The following is a 22,680-nucleotide window of genomic DNA, read 5'->3' on the forward strand; positions in this document are numbered from 1 at the left end:
TTCTTATGACATCTACAGTCCTTATATGTCTACTTGAAATGAGACACAAATCTCTACTTATTTTTTTTTTACTATTACATCAGATGCTGGTTACTGACCAGGACTGAGCAAACAGGCCAGTACAGCCATGTTTCTGTGGGGTGCCTGCAGGTAATCTCAAAGGCACGCAGACCACTCATCCCAGGACAGAGATCGCGTCAAAAAAAGTCAGCAGGAGGAGCTTCTGGGTGTCACTGTCTTTCAACCATCAGCTGAAGAAGCAGGTTTTAGAATGAATAAGGTTTGTCTGTTAAATTAAGGGAGCTGGGAAAGGGCTCTATGACAGTCAGGTGACACTGTGAGCTCCATACAGAGGGAACCCAGGCTGGCGGGAAACTCCACCCACAGCCACACTCTAGGCAAAAGCTAAACAGGTTCCACAACTTGAATTCTACACTCTCTGGCCTGGTTAAATGTAAATGTTTTCCTTTAAAATTTAGTTTTATGAGTTAGGAAGGATGACAGGCTAATTAATTCCATTAAAGACTTTTGAAAGTTTACTGGTATTTGGTTAATGCACTGAGGAGTTCAGAATTTTAATGACCAAATAGAAAGCATATTTCATGATGCAGATACACTGAGCCATTATAGAACAAAATGCCACTTCTGGTAACATCCAGTCACGTCATAAAGCATGTGTGCTTAAAAAAGTGTTTTACGTCTTGTGATGTTTCAATTTTACTATACTCTGATTAAAATCAGGCCAAAAAAATTCCTGTGGAGAAGCAAGTACTGGGTAAGTACTATTCCTATTCAACATTTGTCTTTTACTCTGTTTTACTCTCCTACACAAAGCAGGAACTGGAGAAGTTGGCATCAGCTGCTCATTATACGTTGGGAACAAGTTCAGCTCCACGGGACACAAAAGCACATTGATGGATATTTTTATTTTAGTCTGCAAAAACTGAAGACAAGCATAGTTTGAGCTTCAAGTGGCTTCCCAAAGAAACACTCATGTTTTAATTTTTAATGGAAAAAAGAGAAACTAGAATCCTTGCAAAGTTTCTCGGCAGCCATTTTTATAAGGTACAAATAACAGCACAAAACACTATAGAATCACTGAGAAGGAGGCGTAAAAACCCAGAATTCAAGGTAGAAATGTGTCATTTTACAAAATATCAAAGACACCTAATTTTCCTTCTTAGAAAACATTTTAACACAGAAGACCCTGCTTAGACCTTAGAGCTTCTAAACAGAACAGCAGGGTTAATATTCAGTTTTGTGCAACAGACCATTTCTCTTCCTGATAGTATTCACCTTTCACGAGGGGCACATCTTAAATTCAAAAACAACTGGAATTATTATATCCTGTTGCAAATTAATATATGTTAATCACACTTGTAGATCTTTTCCACTAATATGGCAATTATCTATAAATTATTCTGAGTGCACGTGTATTCATGAAGGAATAATCACACACACACACAAAAAGCAGCTGGGCACGGTGTTACATGTCCGTCATCCCAGCAGCTTGGGAGGCTGAGGCAGGAGGATCACAAGTTCAAAGCCAGCCTCAACAACTTAGTGGAGGCCCTAAGCAACTTAGTGAGACCCTGTTTCAAAGTAAAAACAATAAAAGGGCTGGGGATGTGGCTTAGTGGTTAAGCACCCCTGGGTTCAATCTCTGATATCAAAAAAGAAAAAGAAAAGTAAACAAAGACGCAAAGCATCTGACTCTTGGGGTGTTTAGGTAGGAAGAAAGCCTCCTCACTTCTAAGGGGAAGAAGCCGCCTCATTCCTGCTTCCAGGGGTTGACCAGCCTTTTAGGACATTACTGGCTCTTAAAAGATAGGCAGATCAGGAATCAAGGAGAGTTCATGAACTTGAAGCAGCAGTTGAGGCGGAAGAAAGCAGCCCAAGGTCAGGAGGTCAATGGCTCTGCCCCGGCACTGACCAGAAGCCATACTGGTATTACCTGAACTTACAGGACCTCACTATGGCATCCCATGAAAAAGAAAGCTCAACAAATAGAACCAAGAACCAAATTTAAAAGTGGGATGGCATCCAATTAACATGCTTCTGCAGAGCAAAGGAAACAACTGAGAGTGTGAAGAGTCTGCAGAGTAGGAGCAAATCCTAGCCAGCTGCGCCTGACACAGGATTAATACCCAAAAAAGAACCCCCCCCCAAAAAAACCAATAAGCCAATCAATAAATGGGCAAAAAAAACAAAGAGATACTCCTTGAAAGAAACACAAATGGTCAACAAATGTAAGAAGAAATGTTCAACATTTCTAGTAATCAAGGAAATGCAGATCAAAACTACACTAAGATGTCATCTCACTCCAGTCAGAATGGCAGCCATTAAGAATACAGGTCACAGTAAATGCTGGCAAGGATGTGGGGGAAAGGTACACTTGTATATGGCTGTTGAGACTGCAGACTAGGTACCATGCTGGAAAGCAGTACGGAGATTCCTCAAAAGATTAAGAATGGAACCACCATGTGACCCACTCCTTGGTGTTTACCCAAAAAAACTAAAATCAACATGCTCCAGTGATACAGGCACATCAATGTGTATAGCAGTGCAACCACATAGTTAAGTCATGGAACCAGCCCAGGTGCCCATCGATAGACCAATGGGTTAATCACTGTGATGCATATACACAACGGACTTTTATTCAGCCACAAAGAAGAATGAAATCATGGCACTTGCTGGTAAATGGATAGAGCTGGAGACCATTGTGCTAAGTGAAATAAGCCAGACTTGGAAAGCTGAAGGTCAAATGTCTTCTCTCCTATGTGGAAGCTAAACAAAAATAAGAAAAAAGACTAGTTGGAGGGAATCTCAGGAAAATAGAAGGGAGATCAGTGGAGCAGAGAAAAGGGATGGGGGACAGGTGACAAAGGGAAAAGGAGGAAGAATGGAATGAAACTGAGCAAATCATGCTCCGTACACATATGAACACACCATGGTGACTGCCACCTCCATGTGTCTCTATAAAGCACTGATTAAAAACAATAAAAAGAAGAAAGAGCGGTAGAGTAGAGGACCGGAACAGAAGAGTGAGGAGGGACATACTAGATGCTGATGGGGCCAGTTCTAGTTTATGCATGGGCATGTCCCAAGGAACCCCACAATTAATGTATAACTATGACACACGAATAAAAGTATTTCTTAAAAAGAATGGCACCCTCCCTGGGAGGGAACGTGGGCAGGATCAGTAGGTGATGTCTCCATAGACACCTATTAAAGACAGCAGAATGTAAACAGTTGCCAGGCCCCAGCACCAAGGCTACAGGAGGCGAGGCAAACCCTACCACCAAGGGACTGCAGAAAGGGCCACTTACCCTAGTTACTGTACTTCTGTCCCAACTCAAGGCTCCTGAGATGCTTCCATGCCCAAACCTTGACCTTGGCCTTCTCTTTACTCCCCCTGTTCATTTCAAGGGCACTACAGGAATCTGGAAGGGACCACTCATGTTTGCCTGGGACTTCCACCAACTGTAGAACCCTGGGACCCCAGCCCTCACTGACTAATGCCAGCAGAGCCCCCAAGTCACCGGGGGAACCAAAAAGCACATTTCTGAATAGCCCTGGGGGTTAAAACCACCACCAGTTAAACACTGCTACTTCATCTAATATCTCATTTAAACCCACAGCGAGAGAGCCACCCCAGGGGCTCCAATCTGCATCACTACTGCAGCCCTTTCTAGAGTTCTCTTCCGTTTTTCTCTGTTCATCTAGATATCTCCCCCTCTCACTCTAGTCACTAGAACTTAGCATGCCCCCAGTGATTCCCTTATCTTCCCTGCAAAGCCCCAACCTCCTCCTCCTCCATCCTGGCTAACACAACCTCACCAGTCAACTGGGCAGAGACCTCAAGGGAAGCTGACCCCTGCCTTTCCCACCTGGTGCAAGCGAGTCCAGGTCTAAGTATCTGGAGTCCTCCCCCCGGCCCTCCACTGCGACTGCCTCCAGTCTCGTCATCCTCAATCCCTCCACAGTAACCCCACTCTGCTCTCCCCAGTGCAGCCACACCAGCCCCTACCTAGCATCTACAAGGCTCCACATCAACAATGCTGAGGTTCCTCAGCCAAGACTGGAAACTCCTCAGACACACAAAGGCCTCCCCCAGGCTCCCCAAGGGCCCTACATCCAAAATCTCCAGTGAGACCCAAACTTGCCCATTTTGGGGGGAAGAGCCCCGTGCTAGGGTGCCTCTGCACACAGGCCAGGATCCTCCCCCAGCCACCCCTGGCCCAGATGACCTCCAGCTGCGGGACAGACAGGACCAGCTAACATGCTCTGCAACCTAGGAGCCTGCAGAGGAAGAGGCTCAGAGTGCTGACCACATGGGAGGGACACACCTGATGAACAGCATCAGCCAGTATCTGAGTGGACTTTGTCCCTTCCTGCCTGTTTTCAGGCCATGTCAGCTCACACAGAAGGGCCTCCTGGTGTTAATCACTGGCAACAGTGAAGAACGGGGACCTCGACAAAGGGCACAGACCACACCGTGAACCTGGCTCTCGAGGTTGTTCTGACCTCCACCTCCACTCAACATGCCATCTTCACCTGCAGCCAACCTCTCCCAGGTGAGAGAGGAGCAACCCGGGCAGCCCGGCTGTGATCACCAACAGCACGGCTGAACCCGGCTCCTGGTATCACCGCAGACACTGATCACGTGCTTCTGGGGGATTTTTAATTCACATTTCCTCGGGACTAGACAGTCTCCTCTGGTGGCAAACTAATATTAGGGAACACCTTGAAGTCCTTGAAGTCCCACCAGTAGGCAGAGCACCATGGAGTGAGCTCTGAATGTGGCGAAGGCTGTGTGGGACTGCAAGGGAACCAGCGCCTCAAGGTGGATCACACCAGCTGCAGTGCTGTCAGTCACCTCAGAGCCTGGGTGTCATGTGACAGTCACACTTCACTCGGGCACACGTCACCCACTCAAACGCTGCAGCAGTTCAAGCGAAAATGTCAAGGATGAGGGTATCTCAGTCTTTCTCCTTTAATGGAGGCTGAGAAGTTGGCGTTTTTTTTATTAGTGCATGTTAATCACAAAGAACAAGGGTTCCGCTGTGGTCGACTGGCTCACACACAGAACACACCACGGCCCTCGCCCTCCCCTACACCCCTGACCCTCCCCTCCCTGATCCCACCCTCTTCTCCAGTTCAAACCAGCTGTTTACTATAAGCTACAATGTTAATGAAAACTTTTCAATAAAATCACGAAGGATCTGAATTTTGCAAATGATTAAAATTAACACAGAATTTAATCAACGGTTTAAGCACGACGACGAAATTCAGGATTAACCTGTTGTGATTTGTCAGGCACTGACCTGTCCAGCTTCCTCCCCTGTTTTTGTCTTGGCTCCCATCTCTCACTATTTTTCCTTTTCTGCGTAAACACCGTATGTATTGTACATGCTGAGATTACAGAAAAACATGAAGAAATTTAAAAGATTCACAATTCTATCAACCTTTATGTTCTGAGAAGTTGCCTTCCCCATTATTAAAAATCTAATGCAATTTAAAATCCACTCTTTGGATCTGCTATATAATCTGAAACATGAAAATTTTATCATATTATTAATCCATTAAGCCCCAAGTTTTCGATTCTGTGAATGTGATAAATATTTAAATATTATTTCACAGTTAAAACAAGTGGTATATTTGTTTCTCAGTTTGAGTTATTACAGGTGTTCACATCAGGGGTGATGGGATAAAATGGGTTAAATAATCCTCTAAATATTTTTATTGGTTGTATAATTGTTTGTTATGTAGATATACGTGACACAAATCATCATTGTACATTTCCCAGTCCTTCTCGAATCTCCTACCCTTGTTTTTTCACCCACTAGGAGTGACGGTCCACCTGCTTCCTGACCACCAGCTCACACTGACATGCACTGCTTGACTCTCCGGGGCCACAGTGGACTGAGCATAGGAAGTGTCCCATGAGAATACAGGGGAGCTGACCCACTCTCATGGCCTCGTGACCCCACAGCTATGGTGAAGCGGCATCACCCTAGGCTGCTCCAGGGTGATGCTGGTGGCAGAACCTAACCCCATGGCCAGCTGGCTTGCGTGCATATGCTACAACCCTTGTAATTCCTCCTGAGACTCCAAGAGCCCGGCTCACTAGCAAGCTGCCTCGGCACACTCTGTTGCAAAGGCTGTCACGCAAAGCTTGCAAGAAATCATAAGCACCCCATACCAAATAAATCATCACCAAACAAATGAAGGCACAGGCACACGCCCTTCAAGCTTAAGGGAGTACCTTGCACTTTAATGCTTTGGTGTCTGATGGATTCAAGTTACCTTCATCATTTCCACTTGCTGCGTGATTCTGTCAACTTCTCACACAAGATGCCTGAACTGGCCTCTCTCTTTCTGAGCAGGAGAATGCTAATACATTTGCCTCTCCTAGTTAAGCAAGTGATTCCCTGGGATTCGCTAAGTTGACTGTGCATATCCAACTGCTGAGCCAGACTCAAAAATATTCTTGGGTTTCAGCAAGAAGAAAACTCCTTCCTTTCCCTGTTTTTGGTGATGTAAGTACTTCCCTCAAATTCTAATTAATTTCAACATCACAGAGAAATAACAGCACTGCTAATAATTACTGAAAATATCTCAGATGGCTCTTATTTACCTGAAAAACTTGTAAGAGAAATACAAACTAAAACTTTACTCAGACAATCTTTCTTGCCCATTAAGTTGACAAAAACCTAGAGTTCTCTTGGCATTCTCTGCTGGAAAGGCTGTGGGAAGGAGGTGCTTGTCTGCTCCAGAGCCCTGCAAAATGGCACTACTGTGATGAGCAGAAATTTACAAAAAATAATAAACTGTTATATGCCTTTACACTTACATCTAGCAATTCCACTTCTAGGAAACCACCCCTAAGACAAAATAATAACAATGCACAATGATGGAAGAACAAAGCAGGAACCTTGTAATAGTGAAACCAAAGATATCCTAAAACCCAGAAAGTGGGTGGGAGGGACAGAGTTTAACCCACTTCTAAAGGCAGAGTCACACTTACATCTACTGGGAAGGAACAGCTGTCCCCACACTCCACCTGGGGAACCCTCACATCTGCCAGGAAGGAACACCTGTCTCTGGCTATGTACAAAAAAGTGGAAAACCACTCAACACTGAGCACCTGGGGCACTCCCTTGAAGTCTTAAAACACTATTTCACACCAAGACACCAGGGAAGATGGCCAATTCCAGGCCAGAGGGAAGAAGTGAAAGCATGATCCTCTAGCTCCTAAAGCTCCAGACAGCAAGAACATGATCCAAGATTGCTAGGGTAAAAGTGGAGAAGGATCAATAAATATATAACTTGAATTTTCCCCCTAGGAACATTAGGTAGATGTGCATTGTTCTTTACAGAAATAGTCCAGCTAGTAAAAGAGTAAGGAGCAATAAATTAGATGACATCAACATTTAATCAGATAATAAATTAGAAAGCATTAGTGCAATGAATTAACAGAGCTGACGATGATCGCCAGCCCCACGTCACGTGCTTCTGGGAAGTGTTGCAGGACCAATAAAACTTGGAAGGGAAAACGGTGGAAATGGATAGAGAAATTCTAGCGTAGATACGTAATGATCTCCAAGATTCAGGTGAAAAAAGTAAGCAGTGGAACACGTTTATAGTGCGATATGATTTAAGCAAACAGAAGGCAAAAAGACATTTCCATAAAGAATCATAAACGAGTTCTAAAACCATGCACCAAAAGAGTGGTACTTTTCTTCTCTCTCAGGTGGCCAGGGAACCACAGCACAGGAGGGACATCTGACTGGAGAGCCTTGTCTATTATGGATTTTTAAGGCATGTGAACCTATTATTTATATTTTAAAAAAAGAATAAAATAAGTGAAAAATGAGCAATGATGGGTATGATCATAATACTCTAATTTATGCAAAAAAATGTTCTTAAATACTGAAGTAGTTATAAATAAAACACTCTCTGTAAACTTGGAAATACTTAACCAAAAAGAAAAGATAAGCAAATATGGAAAATTCTTAAGCTCATAGCTTTGAGAGTGTGAAAATCATGCAACTTCATCTACTTTTCATGACAGAAAGTAAAGCAAAAAATTAAATAAAATAAAACTAAAATAATGTTCCATTGTAGCCAGACAAGCCCACAGAGGAAGGAAGCGTGAGTCTACTCTTTCTTTATTTCTAAAATACAAGAGCTCCTACTGGCAACAAACCAAGACTGTCTATGTGATCAGAAGGGGCAGAGGCAACCGATGTGGGGAGACAGGAGTGAAGGGACCCTCGCGGCTGCCTGCTGGGAATCTGTCTACCCACCAGCCACCGGAAACACGGCTTAAAACCCGTTCAAGGAACAGGGACAGAGGCCTATGGCAGGAGCCAAGGGTACACAGGACGCCTTCTGAGGCACAGGGCGTCCACAGGCCAGCCATGCCTGGCCTGCAGTGCCAAGGGAAGCACACTCACTTTTTGCTGGCCTCACACACGTCTGTGATGTTGGAGAAGAGGTGGTGTCTCTCGGTCTTCGTCATCGTATCGCTCAGTTCTTTAGAATTTTTAAACATTCGTATCAAGATCTCCAAGCTGAGTAAATACGAATGTTCGGAGGATATGACTTCAAAGATGGCCTGGTAAGAGTGAAAAAGAACTATTTTACTAATTAGTTTAACTGAAGGACAAATATAGCTTTTTGTCCTGCTGTAAGAATGGCCTGATGTCTTAAAATGCACAAAAAAGACAGCAGGTTCCAGTCCTGTCTTTCTGTAAGGTCCAAATACCCAAATCCTGAGACAGCCTCTGTGCACAGTGGGAATCAGGAGAGACTGTACCCTGAGGCCATGCCTCTGTAGAGGCTGGAATCCGGGAGGAAGCCAGGGTGTCATAAAATCTCAGTGGGACATTAATTAACCTTGGGGTCATCCCCTCCAGCACTGCTTTCAAAGCATGCTGTTTCAGGGACAGGAAGAATTTATGGCTATCCCTTGGGATTCAGAAATCCCTTCCTCCACATCCCTCCCCTCCCTTCCCTTCCCCTCAGTGTGTGCTCTTTCTCTCCCTTATTTTTTTTTTTAATTTTTAATTGATATTTTAAAAATAAAAAACTAGTCAATAACAATAGCAAATATTCCAGCATGACTGGACCTATCTTCAAAAGGTTCTTATCAGCCACAGGAATTCTTTCATACAAACTCACATAATTGAGAGTAACTCTGTTCAACAAGCCACCCACTCTTTCTACTCTCCTCACTGTCTCAAGAAGGAGCAAAGGACTCTCTGCAGAACTCTTGGTGTCAGGCACGCTCTGGTTTTCCTGATAAGTGTGGGTGATGGACATGCCAACCCCACCTGTGCATATTCAACAACACCCTGTGGAGGAATCCAGCAGCTCCTCCGCAGGGTCAATCACAGAGCCTCCAAGGTCCATGACACAGGGGGAGGTCCTCCTTAGAGGGACTGTGAACATCCTGCAGGCTAGAGACCAGTGTCCTTCCTAGCAACCTGACCACCCTCACCTCTAGCCCCCTCCCCTCAGGCCCCTGTCCCAAGGAGTATGGCCTGGGGGTAGGGTGGGAGCTGGCAGCCCAGGCCGCAGTGTGCACATAGGTTCCTGGGCTAATCTTGGTGTTCACCTCCCTCTTGAGCATCCAACAAGGCCTCAGAGCCTTAGATCTTACTTGAGTGTGCTGGTGGAGCCCAGGCTGTGCTCTGGGAAATGAAGTGATGTTACTGTCTTAAGAGTAATAACATCACTTAACCTATCTATTACATCACTACTCCATCAATACAATTATTCCCAAGAACTATAAGGCACTAAAGAAAATTCCCTTCCTGGCCAAAAACAATGGCTGGATATGGTGCTCAGAACGACTTCAGACACTATCAACAGCAAAGGATTGTGCAGTCAGATCCAAAACACAAAGACTGAAGCAAAAACATATAATCAACTACACAGAATAGATCCCAGCAAAGGGGAAAAGCACTAGCTTAATAAAGTTAATGCAATAATCGCAAAAATATCTTGCAACCAAGTGTAACTAGCCAATTAAGTTACACCTACTAAAAATACCTATTTAGAATATGAAAGAAACCCATAAAGTTAGGTTTGGGACTATTGGGGTTTTCCTGTTGCTATGTGTGTGTGTGTGTGTGTGTCTGTGTGTGTGTGTGTATGTTATTTTCTCTTGTTTTGGTGGCAGTGGTGCTAGGGACTGACTGGGTGCTCTACCACTGAGCTTCATCCCCAGCACATTTTATTTTGAGAGAGGGTCTCACCAAGTTACTGAGGCTGGCTTCCAACTTGCAATTCTGCCTCAGGCATCTGAATAGCTGGGATTACAGGCATGGCCACCAAACCAGCTGTCATTACTTTTTTATGTCATAAATCCGAACAGACATTTTCAGATTATAATAGAAATAGATAAAGTCAAATGTATAAGATTTAAAAGACAAAGAAGGTTCTAATGGAATCAGGGCTTTGGAGAAGCTCTTCAATTTGTCTACTAGGTGGGAGAAACTCCTTATGGCACATGTTAACAAGAGAGGGGGAAAGTCTGTAACACCCATTTGTCCATCATTAGGAAAATAGATAAAATTTTGAAAAGGTGGTATTCCCAGAGTCAAATACTACATAGTAGCCAGAATGAATGATTCAGATTAATATACATTAACAAATAATTCTCAAAAACAATGTTAAGTGTAAAACGCAAGTAACTGAAAAATATGTACAGATTTCATATCATTTATAGACATTTTTCAAAATGAGTACTCATAAATGTACATGTAATGCATGATTTTAAAACACAGATTGGTTGGAAAATTATGCAATAATTCATGATAGTTGTCTCTGGGGAGACAAAGGGAATGGGGTTATCAAGAGAATGCAGGACTTCTATTTTATCAAAAGTTTTATTTTCTTTTAAGAAATATAAAGAAAATTTTTAAATGTAATACATTTGTTGATTCTCAGTGGTGGGTACACGGAAGTTCTGTACTCTGGTCCGCTTTCTTTAAGCTTAAATAGTCAATACATTGGACTTTTCTTTGGCTTTATTTTATTCCAGTGAAATAAGAAAGGACACCCTGTGTCTTTGGACGAATGAGTCTGTGTTCACACCTGTATGTGTACACACAAATACGCCTGAGACAGAGGAATGGCATTCTTAAGAATGTCACAGTATTACCACAATGAGCAGTTTTCTTTTTTTTTAAGCTGCACTGATTTAAACTTCAAGTTGTAAAACCCTATTATCTTAGTTTTCATTGAATAAGCTTTGTATTCTGTTGTTCTTTTTGAGTTACAGAAAACTGCCAGAGAGTTCAGAGCCTCACATAAGCCTTCCCCTGCTGACATTAACACCCAGGATCTCTTTGTCTACAGATCAGCGTGTACTCTTCATTCAGACCTCGCCAGTGTTTCCACCAACCTGCCTGTCAATTCTAGACTATTCCATTTTTCAAAATATTTCTTCCACTTTAAACTCCTAGACTAGGTACTTTGTTGCTTAAAGGCAAATGGTGTTAAAATACATAAAACTTTTCTTTTAGGAGGGCTCTGTGTGGGTAGCTAACAATGGCCACATGTTGTTTTTGTAAAACAAAGAAAAAACAAACAAACGTGTTTTCAGAGGATAATACCACCCAGTGCACAGGAACCACCCCCCATGCCCCAGCTCAAGCACCTGTTCCGGAAGCGTACCTCTTGTCTCTTTCTTTCTTCCTGGCTGACTGTCTGGGACAACCCATTTCTTTTTACCTAGGAGAGAAAGCAAAATAGAGTTGAACTCATTTACTTTGACAATTTCTTTATTACATAAAGCATAACTCTGCCCTCAAAAATCCATTCTGCAGCTAGGTGTGGTGGTGCAGACCTGTAACCCCAGCAACTCAGGAGGCTGAAGCAGGAAGACTGCAAGTTCCCAGCCAGCCCCATCCACTTGGTGAGGCCCTAAGCAATTTAGCATGACCCTGTCTCAAAATAAAAAGGCCTGGGGATGTGGCTCTGTGGTTAAGTGTTCCTTGTTTCAATCACCAGCATCAAAAAAAAAAAAAAAAAAAAAAAAAAAAAAAAATCTGCACAACGTCAAATTAGGAGCTCTCAAATCCTCAGAATTTAGTCACAATAATAAATGTGCACTGTTCAGCACTAAAAAGTATGTACAACACAATTCTTTCAGGTTGAGCATTTTTGTTCCACTCTTAGTTCTGGATATTTCTAAAATAAGTTATCAAATTAATCTCCCAAATCATAAATTAGAAAATCAGATAGAAAATGAGCAGCTGCTCTGGGCATGAACTGAATCCACAGCTGACAGGAGCAGACAGGGTCTGCATCCAGGCCTGCCAGCCCTAGGCTGAGGGCCCGAGGTCCCTGCTCTCAGGATAACACCCATCTCTGGTGAGGTACCAGCACCAAGACCCCTTTTCGTGCCAGCTCTGGGTCCCCCCTGACTTTGGGTCGGAAGCCACACTCTTACCCCCCAGCAAATTTTCCATTTGTTATTTTTTTTGTCCACACGTATCATGGAATGTCCTCAGCCTCACCCTCCATCCTGACCCTGGGTCAACCTGTCAGCAGGAATTCATGGCAAAAGCCTTCCACACACACTTAATAAGGGGGGAGGCTGACAAACAGAATGAAACCCTACAGAGCTGCCTTTGCTGACCCCGGTGGGGACTGCACAGGATTTCCTGCTTGACACAACTTTGGCACAGGGACCTGCAGGCACCGTGTCCACAAGATCCACAGGTGAGGTCACAGCAAGGACTTCCGAGCCACTGACATCTCCGTCCAGATGTAGCTCATTCCTGAAACTCTTCAGGAGAGGAAGATGAAGCACCTGGGCTCAGACACCTGCCAGGCACCAGCCCTGTGCTGGGGGATAAGAGTCTGGTCCCCCCATCCAAAGTCAGGGGGACCCAGAGCTCAAGTAGTTGATATTTTCGGGGAGAAGTCATTTGCAGAAGGTAAAGCACTAGTGTACACAACCGTCACCATCTTTAATACTAACATGACAAATTGCAAAACACCCCTTCAGCCACACAGTTCCACTAACATCCCAGCAGCCCACACAAAACTACCGACCCTCATAAAAAAAAAAAAAAAAAAAAAAAAAAAAAGACTCCAGGAAGCATTTTTTAATTATGATTTGGCAGCTGAACTGGAGCATATGTGGGGAGTCTGGGAGTTCGCTCTGGAGGGTTATGACAAAGCAGTCCCTCCTGGCTGGCTGCCGGGACACTGCCTGGGCCTGTCCTCCCCGTCTGCCCTCTTGGCCTGGACCTTCCACACTGTGCACAGGACAAAGAAAGAGGACTCATTCTGTCCTCCTGAGGCCCCTGAGAGCAGGTGTCTGGGAGCTCCAGGTTATGAGCAGGCCAGATGCCTTCAGAGGATGGGGCGAATGTGGAGATAGAGGATCCCGGAGAAAAAGACAGTCCTGGAAGGGGGCCTTGGGGACAGAGCAGAAAGCAGAGAAAGCCAGAGGAGGAGGCAGCCACAGGGGACAGTGTCAAGTAGAGACAGACAGGGCAGGAAGGAGGGCAAGGGCCAGAAGAGAACAGGAGTTATTAACTGAGAAACACCCTCCGAAACCTCCCAACTGGGAACAGGGACCTTCTCCGTAAACCTGAGTCAGGACCATTGGAGGCCCAGGCTTCTTATGCATTATTTTTAAAGGTGTGTGTAAAAGTGTTTGCACCTACATAGTCTTAAAATGCAAATGCTTTCTGCAGTTTGCACGTCTTTGCTAAGAGAATCTAAAGTACTGTCGAGTTTAACATGCCCCAGGTTTTCTGTGGAAAAGTAAAAAACACACCAGCTTCTAACTCCTACCAGGCCTGCTGTGGTACCAAAAGTGAAAGAAAGTAAAATTCTTCAGAATAAGCTCACAGTATGAGATTCACTGTCCACGGTGTTTGAAAAATGGGATTCAGACCTGAGGCCAAACAGAGCCTCCTATCCCCAAGCTGAAAGCTGAACTCTTCCCCTTGATGCTTGCTGAACAATGAACTGGCCTCCCATACAAGCCCAGAGGCCACAGGGCAAGCCTCCCACACAAGCCGGTGCAGATGGTGTGCACCTGTAAGCCCAGCTACTCTAGAGGCTGAGGTGGGAGGAAGGCTTATGCCTGTGACCTTGAGGCCAGCAAGGGCCATACCCTGAGACCTATTCAGAAAAACAAAAACAAAAAAATCATATTGGAAGCTCCAACTGCATACAGATAGGACCACCCAGCCACCCAAGCAACTCACTTGATCTTTCCTATTCCTTGCTGGTGTAAGGTGATTTAGGTACGTCCGCAACAAGTAAAACTGCAGAAACAGTCTATAAGCTCTAAGAACTCGACTCAATTTGGGGTCCTTGGCTTTGGCATGATCTAATCAACCTATCAAGCCGTTCTAATCTAGCCACGGCAGACTCTAGACAAAGTTGAACACATGTCAGTATCTTCAACGTTTAAACATTAATTTAAATAAAAGAACAGAATTTGCCAGACTACTATTCTAATCTGTTAAAAAATAGGAAGACATATCTGAGGCTTTTCAAGAGAATGAATGCAGAGAACTCATTGGTGATGTCAAAGTTCTAAATTCTTAATTGTAAGATATACATTTGCTGTTGCAATCAGTATTAAAATTTTTCATCCATGATCTTTGAAACCTATGTATTTTGCATATTCAAATAAGACAGATGTTAACAACTGACTACAGTTAAAAAACTTTAAGACGCTTCATCTAAAACTCATGCTAACTTCCTTCTTGATATCCTGTTGTATGGTCTGAATGTTTGTGTCTTCCCAGAATTCACATTCAAATCCCAGACCCTAGGTGGTATTATTAGGCCACAGCATCTTTGAGGAGGTGATTAGATCATGAAGGTAGTGTCCCAGCAAATGGAATTAGCACCTTTATGCTTGCTGATTTGTTTTGCTGGTACCAGAGATTGATCCCGGTGTGCTCTAGCACTGAGCCACATCTTCAGCCCTTTTTATTTCAAGACAGGTCTCACTAAGTTGCTTAAGGCCTTGCTAAATTAGGAAACTGGCCGTGAACTTGTAATCCTCCTGCCTCAGTCTTCTGTGTCATTGGGATTATAGGTGTGTGCCACCAGGCCAGCTTGATTACTGCCTTTATAAAAATAGGCCCCAGAGACCCCTGGCCCTGCCACCATGTGAACACATGGCAGGAAGGAGCTTTGTATGAGCCAGAAAACAGCCCCTCACCACGGGCCAAGTCAGCTTGACTGTGCTCGGACTCCAGAACTGCAGGAGGAAGTCTCTGTTGTTCAGAGTGACCCAGTTCATGGCAGCTGTGGCAGCAGCCCACACTAGGGCATCTGCCAGTCTGAGCTTCACATATGACTGTCCCAGGAAGGGACAGCCTCAGCCAGAGGCGCCATTAGTGCACCGGCCAGTCACTCTAAGCCTCTTTGTCTTGCAGAGAACCAGGTCAGGAGATCCACACACTGCTCAGTGTTCTCTGGCCCAGACAGAAACAGGTGACAAAGCCAAGCTCAGCCCCACACAGAATACCAACACCCTCTGCACCCAGCCTGTCTGTGCATAGAGTCAGTCCCATCTCTATGGAGAGTGAGAAGAACAGAACCTCTTGGTGGATCAGATCATCATTTTCTGTGTGGAGAACAGGGCCATGTGCATCTCCATAACTTGATGCCCTTCCCCAAGAAGATAGGTGTTGGTATTCCCCACCAGCTGGGAAAAGAGCATTCATGGGAGGACCCCCAGAGACTGAACAACCAGACTCAGAGACACAGCCAGTTATAACTGACACCCACTGTATACAATGCAGGACCACTCGGGCTCCATACAGCACTCACTCACACTGGATACCCTTTTAAAATAAGCCCTCTCAATGTGCCTGGTTCACCCACTTGCTGAACATGAGCTGCTAGTTCTGGATGATGCTCCATGATGAGACCTCTTCACCCCAGGGAGAAGGTACTGCAAAGTAAAATTATATCCCCGGACCCATCTTCAGACTCAACACAATCAGACTCATCCCTAAGTTACCGAAGACCTAGAGGTTATCACTGCAATTAACATGGGTACAGCAACCATTTGAGAGTCTGTTTAACGTCCCCAAAATGAACAATCTGTCAGGGTCCAGAAATAGGGTCCTCTATAATCAGACCCCACAGGCTCGCTCTTGCCCCACTTCATCCACAGGGAAAGATCCTCAGACACCACGTGACCTAAGCTACGCTCCCAGAGAACATCATTGGGTCAGAGAGCTGTGTACGCAAAGGTCAGACAAGGTCAAGATAGGGAGGTGCATCATTCTTTCAAAGAACAAAGTGTAAACTCACAAAAAAAATACATTAAAATCATGTATTTTATATATATATAGGAATGAACCAAGGAAAGGTAGAAAACACGGGCACATTTAACAAACTCATACAATTAATTTAAAATGCCCAGTGACATGCCTGGTTCATTTGTTTAAGAAGAGTCTGAAGTCTCTGATCTTCTGTTGTTCAGCTTAATTCTCCAACCCTACCCAAGTTCTTGGATTTCAAGAAACAGCAAGCCCTCGGCTGCAGCAGGCACCATCAGGCCTAGCAGAACAAAGGTGAGCCAGGCAGAGCAGGCCGGCGCTTCCGGGTGGCCACACAGATGTGAGCCAAGAGCACACACCACAAATGCGAAAGGAATTAAACGTATGAGAACCTCGGCTGTGTGCATGATGGAGGTGACAAACCTAGAGCCTTCATCTGCAGCCAGTCCTCGCCAGCCAGCTCCACCTATAGCCAATCCCCATCCAGAGTTCCTGCTGGCCTGAATTCACCTCCACACTACCATTCTACCATGGGTTTCCCATGCACCAAGTACTGTTCTTTCCAAGCCTCTGAGCCTCAGAACCCTGCAAGGAGAGTGTTACTGTGCCCGGTTACAAGTGAAGAATATGGACACAGCCAAGTCGGCCGCTCAGACCAGCCTGCCTGGCCCTGCCAGGCCGGAGCTCCTCACCACAGCGGCACACTGACCTCTGAAACGCTGGTATAAACTTCTGAGTTATCATCTGCAGCTCCTCTTGCCCTGAATCAAGTCCCCTTGAGGCACACCCCCAAATCCGTGTCTCAGTGCACTCCTGGTTCCCGCAGCAGGGGGAACACTCTGCTGGCAGCAGGGCCCCGGGGGGATCTAACTTTCAGGTTGGTCCTCAAATGTCTCCTACTAAATGAATTCATCTCTCTGACTTCCATGGGCTACTGAACTTGAGCCTGGGTTTATTCATTCTCCATCTCCAAATGAGCACAAGAGGCGGCTCTCGCAGACCCACAGCAGTCAGCTAGGGAATCGAGGTTCACACGTGCAAAGCCAATGCCACAAAGCAAACAGGGTGACAGCGAATGGCTGTGGGCAGGAGGCAAGTCCATGAGGTTACGTGGTAAAAGAGTAGTATTTAATAAACCACAGAGGTGCAGGCCAGCCTGAGGGCAGCTACAGCCTAGAGACTGGGAACAGGCAGAGGCCAGCACTGCCAGCCTGCCTGCTGTCAGGTTCCCCTGCTGATGAGTGGGTATCTGCATCACCACCATTACTTAAAGAACTCTATCAGCTCTTCTAAGGAACTTCAAAAAATAAACAAGCTTCTGAGTAACATCAGTGAAATCATTAAAAGAACCAAGCGCCCACTTATATGATGAAATGGTATGTGCGCTTTAGAAAGGTGTGGAAGGAAGTTCAGCAACACTGGAAGTCATCCACAACACTGTGCGGAGAACAGACAGAACTTCAGGTGAAGACACTCCATAGGAAAACCAGGCAATAAAACTGTCCCTCAACTACTAAATTTTTGCTTAAAAAAAAAAAAAAAAGGCAATCTTTATTAAAAAAAGAAAGAGAGAAAGAAAGAGAGAGAGAAAGAAGGAAGGAAGGAAGGAAGGAAGGAAGGAACAAATAGACAAAATAGACAATCTCTATTTTGGAAAAACAAAACAAATCTAAAAGGTCATTTACCCAATTGTCAATAGTGATTGGATCAAAGTAGGGATTTCAACTCATTTTAATTTTCTTCTTTTTCTCTACTGGTAGTTTCTGATTTTCCTATAATAAATATGTCTTGGCTTTGAAATAAAAGGGTCATTTAAATGACAAAAACTAAAGTGTTTCTACATCCTCTCTTAAAAACAATTAGATAAAGAGGGCACAGAGTGGAGCCGGGTGAGGACGCCAGCAGCATCCGTGCTTCTTTGCTGTCACCCAGGGGAAAGCTGGGAACAGCGAGGTGACCGCCACAGACAGAAGGAACACAGCAAAGGCAAAGGGAGGTGACAAGAGAGAGATTCTGAGACAGGTCCAGAGCAGGCAAGGGCTTCAGAGGCAGTGCTGAGAATGACGGGTGACAGGCAGCAGAGCAGAGTGGGGACGGAGCCCAGGAGAGGGACGGAGCCCAGGAGACGCCTGGACACACGCTCAGGCCTGAGTCAACAGGGGCTGGGAGGGGGCCGGGCTGAGGTCCTGCTCTGGCAGACAGCACCTGTGGGCAAAGGTGGGATGGGACCGCAGGACGCTCTGGCCCCCGTCTGGTTTTGTCTGTTACTTTCACAAAGCAGCAGATGCACAGAAATGACAGAATCCAAAACAAGGAGTGATGGAGAACAGCATTGCCAGTGAAGTCACTTTCCCAGGTTTGCAGTAAAAACCAACCTGAACTAAACCTTGTTTCAGAAAAACAAGGGAGAAGGAACCAAGGCTTTCCATTAGCTGCATAAGGCATGGAGGTTTCACTGGACAGGAATCACCTCACTGTCTGCAGCCCTGGACAGCAACTCAGAACCGTCCTGTCTGCTCCTCTTAGGATGTACTGTGCTTTGGTTCCCGGCTTATCTTCTGCCTGTCTGGCCCATCTGCTTTGCTGCACGCTCCTGGCCAACAGCTCCCGACCTTCCCTGCTCTCTCGGAGCTCTGCCCCGATCCCTCTGTCACTCTGCCCCACAGTCTTCCAAAACCCTCCGTAGGCACTTCACCCCTGTTGTCTTCTGGACCACCTTCTAAGTTCCTGGCATTCAGCGGGTTTCAGGCTTGTGTTACCTGCCCATCCACTGCAAGGCAGCAGAATACAAGTGAGGTTGAAAGTCAGATACTAGCACTCTGTAAACTACAAGTTATAACCATTGAGTCACTAGCCAGAAGTCGCCCACGGATCCCCGACTCTTATTTCTTCAAAAGTAGCAAAACAGAAAGCCTAGAACACAAAATACCATGATGCATTCCAAGTATCGACAGTAATTTCAGTTGGCCAAGCTTTTGTTGAAGACACACACACACACAAGCATGCACCCACATACACATTAGGACCCACATACGGGGGACACGAGATAAAATGTATTCCTCATTCTAAGCCACTGATGTAGACCAGGTTGCAACACCCATGTCTTGATGTGCAAACGCACACCAGTCCTGGTCACTTAGCACAGTCCCACAGACCTCTGCAACAAAAGCTGCTTGTTCACAGCTTATGCAAAAGAACCTGCCCACAGCTACCATGTGCCACACCACAGTGCATCATGGAGGCCCAAGCCGGCCAGAACAGAGCAGTACCTGGCCCAAGGACAACACATTTTTAGTGACCTCCTAAGTGGGGAAGTGGCTGAGCCAATAATCCTCTCTCTCATGAGGAAAGCGGGTCATTTAATATGGACAATTCAAGAGGACAGTTCAAGAGACAGGGAGGGCCCTGTTTGTTGACCTCAAGTCTAAGTGGTAGAAAGTCAAACTAGTGCATAAGAGCTCTCGAAAGGAAGAGCAGACACACAGAAAAGGGAAAGAAGTCAATTCACGAGAAGGCAGAGAGTCACTGAGGGCAACAGTGCCTGCCCTCCTGAGATCTCAGCACACGTGTTCACTCTCTGAGGAACCTTCAAGGGCTCTTCTCCAGGTCATCTCAGGACCCTAAGACAGGAGGACAAGCAAGACAGCGGTCAGGCATAACACCTCAGCGTCTCAGCTGCCTTGATACAAAGCAGAGACGAGTACCTGCCCTCGCACACTATCCTGAGGCTGAAAAAACTGTATGTAGGTAGGATCCCCAGCATGCGATGAGTCCTCTGCAAAGACGGGTCAATCATTTAACTGCCAGCAAACCAATCGATCCTTGATGACTCTGGCAGGTCCCCCAGCTACCGCCCTCCTGCAGGCCAGTCCCTGCCTGCCCGCTCACACAGAGACTCTGGACCCTGCGGACAGAAGGGCTCCCTGTTGCTCTGCTGTGCAGACAGAAACCTGCTCCTTTGGCCACCACTACCAGAAGAAAGGTCCCCTGCCACACAGAGTAAGAGTGGCTCCAGGGCTATTGCCACAGCCGGGCGGAGGACAGGGAATCGCCAGCATTAAGGGGGTGAAGCTGCAAGTTTGTTCCTGGCACTAACACTTGCCACCGTCCACTTACCTCACACTACTTACTGTCTCAAATAACAGAAATACAGGGAGCAAATATCCTAATAATCTAAAAGCAGTACAGACTCATCACCTAGAACATCAGCAGGCTATAATTCTTCTAAATAAAACCCCAAAATTCAAGTAACAAATTTTTAAAGACTAATTCCATATTTAAAGGTTCCTTAGCAATTTTCATGCCACTGATGCTCTCCCACCATTATGAGGCCAGCCGAGTGAACAGGAGGCCCTGAGAATCAGTACCATCCCTGGACAAAGGGAGGAGACACAGGGAGAGGCCACTTCAAGGTCAAGAGGGCGAACACACCCGACAGATGGAAGCCACGATCCAAGGCTCCGTGTTTTGGGGCCCTTCTTGGCTACTGGGAGCTCCTGAAGCACCCAGGCCTGCTCTGTGGGTATCTGAACACGCTGTTCTCTGCCGACTGGGCTGCTTTTGGTTTCCACTGCATCCTGTCCCCCTGCCCAAGAGGTAAATCTAGGTAGACTGGAGTCCACAGTTCAATTTGATTTCACAGTAAGAGGTTGGGGGAGTCATGGGCATGTATTGAAAGCCACAGGCTGAGGAGATGGCAGGTACAGATCACAGAACCTAGTGGAAGACGGAGCCTGGACCATCCACTGTCCAGAAATGAGAGGAACAGGGGAGCTCCCACGGGCATCCAGCTGTGGGAGCCACCTTACTCCAGCTCCTCCCACCCACTGTCCCCGCTGAGGGCTGGTGCACACGGCATCTCAGCCTAGAAGTTCTCCATCTGGACACCTCAGGTGGCCGATGACATCCTTCTTTTGACACTGACAGCACCTTTCCCAGACAGGTGCTCCTCCCCACGGGACCTTACGGCAGCACCTGCATGTCCCTCCCAGGGCTCCTGCAGCCGTAGCTCTGCCTCTGCTGGTGACAGGTGATGTCTGAGTCACCATTCCAGACAGCAAGGTGAGCCAGTCCTGCGGTCTCCAGTGCCCAGCACAGGGCTTTGGGCAGCAGGCCCAGGATGAAGACTTGAAGAGTGACAAAGTCACTCGTCAATCACTCGGACACACAGCCCATCTCTCAGATGATCTGTAACGTGAGTCTGACATGCGCTGCCCTTAAAAACTGAGTCCATCCAGAGTTGTTTCGTTCTTGATCTCTGTTTTTCAGACAGATATGTAAAATTCAATGCTTCTGTGATTAAGAAAAAACTTTTGTTTTTGGTGCTGGGGATTGAACCCAGGCCTCATGCATGTGAAGCAGGTGCTCACTACTGAGCTATAGCCCAAAGAAAACTTTTCCAGATGGTATGAACATCAAAGACTGCACCCAACACATACAGCTATGGTAAAGGGATTCTGGTACTTGGAGATGAAGTAAAAAAAAAAAAATAACCTCAGACTAAAACTAAACGAATAAACGAATAAATATTTGTGTGTGCTCTGTTTCTAAAGAAAAGGTGCATGGTTCATGTTTTGAGTCTCAAAGCCTATATAACCACCCCCACAAAAGAAAGATGACTAAATACACCCATCAAACAGGAAAGTGCACAATTATAACACTGTAGCTCAGACAAAGACCCGAAAAAGCAAGTGCTGAGCCAGGCGTGGTGGCTGTAAGACCAGCAATGCAGGAAGCTGAGCAGGAGGATTGCAAGTTCAAGGCCAGCCTGGGCAACTCAGTCAGCCCCTATCTTAGAATAAAAACATATCTTAGAATGGCTGTAAATAAGCTCAGTGGTAGAACGCCCCTGGGTTCAATCCCCAAAACTGGAAAAAAAAATCAAGTTATGTATAATAAATGATCTGTATGTTACTTATATAAATACATGAATTTATATTTTTTCTTAAGTACACATATGTGAATTTTGAGGAGACTGATGTAGACTGAGAACGGCATTATCTACAGGGAAGAGGCAGGGCGGGATGGTAGGCAGGATGACAGGAGGCTTCAGTCTTATCCGAATTATTTGAATTCTTCTCTACATGGAGAACACAGCCTGTTTCGTTACGTAAGTCAAAGTTAATTCTCGAAGATGTTAAGAGAATAGCATAATCTAATTACATTGAAAAGGCAAAACCACACAGAGCCTGGCACCTGGCCCAGAGCTGGCTGTCCTCTTTCTTCACCTCTCAGCCAGAAAGGACCTCGGTTAGGGCCTCAGGTCTAGGCACACGGACTCCATTGCTGTGGATAAGCCAAGCATTTCCAAAGTCCCACCGTCCAGCCTGAAAGTGCGGGCTGAAAGTTCAGCCCAATTGCTTAAACCACGAGTCTAAAAGTAGGCCAGACA

General features: G+C 45.7%; 1 protein-coding gene across 1 annotated transcript in view; it reads right to left on the minus strand.

Annotated features, from left to right (window-relative positions):
* Positions 1-22,680, minus strand: part of ARHGEF26 (Rho guanine nucleotide exchange factor 26) — a 103,250-nt gene that overhangs the window by 68,739 nt on the left and 11,831 nt on the right. The window contains exons 4-5 of the mRNA XM_081300599.1: positions 11,692-11,748; positions 8,463-8,623 (exon numbers count right to left, since the gene is read on the minus strand). Of these exons, the coding sequence (XP_081156725.1) occupies positions 8,463-8,623; positions 11,692-11,748 (218 nt within the window). The remainder of the gene's footprint in view (positions 1-8,462; positions 8,624-11,691; positions 11,749-22,680) is intronic.

This window comes from Spermophilus citellus (genome assembly GCF_964194105.1).
Source record: "Spermophilus citellus genome assembly, chromosome: 7".
Classification (NCBI taxonomy): Eukaryota; Metazoa; Chordata; class Mammalia; order Rodentia; family Sciuridae; genus Spermophilus; species Spermophilus citellus.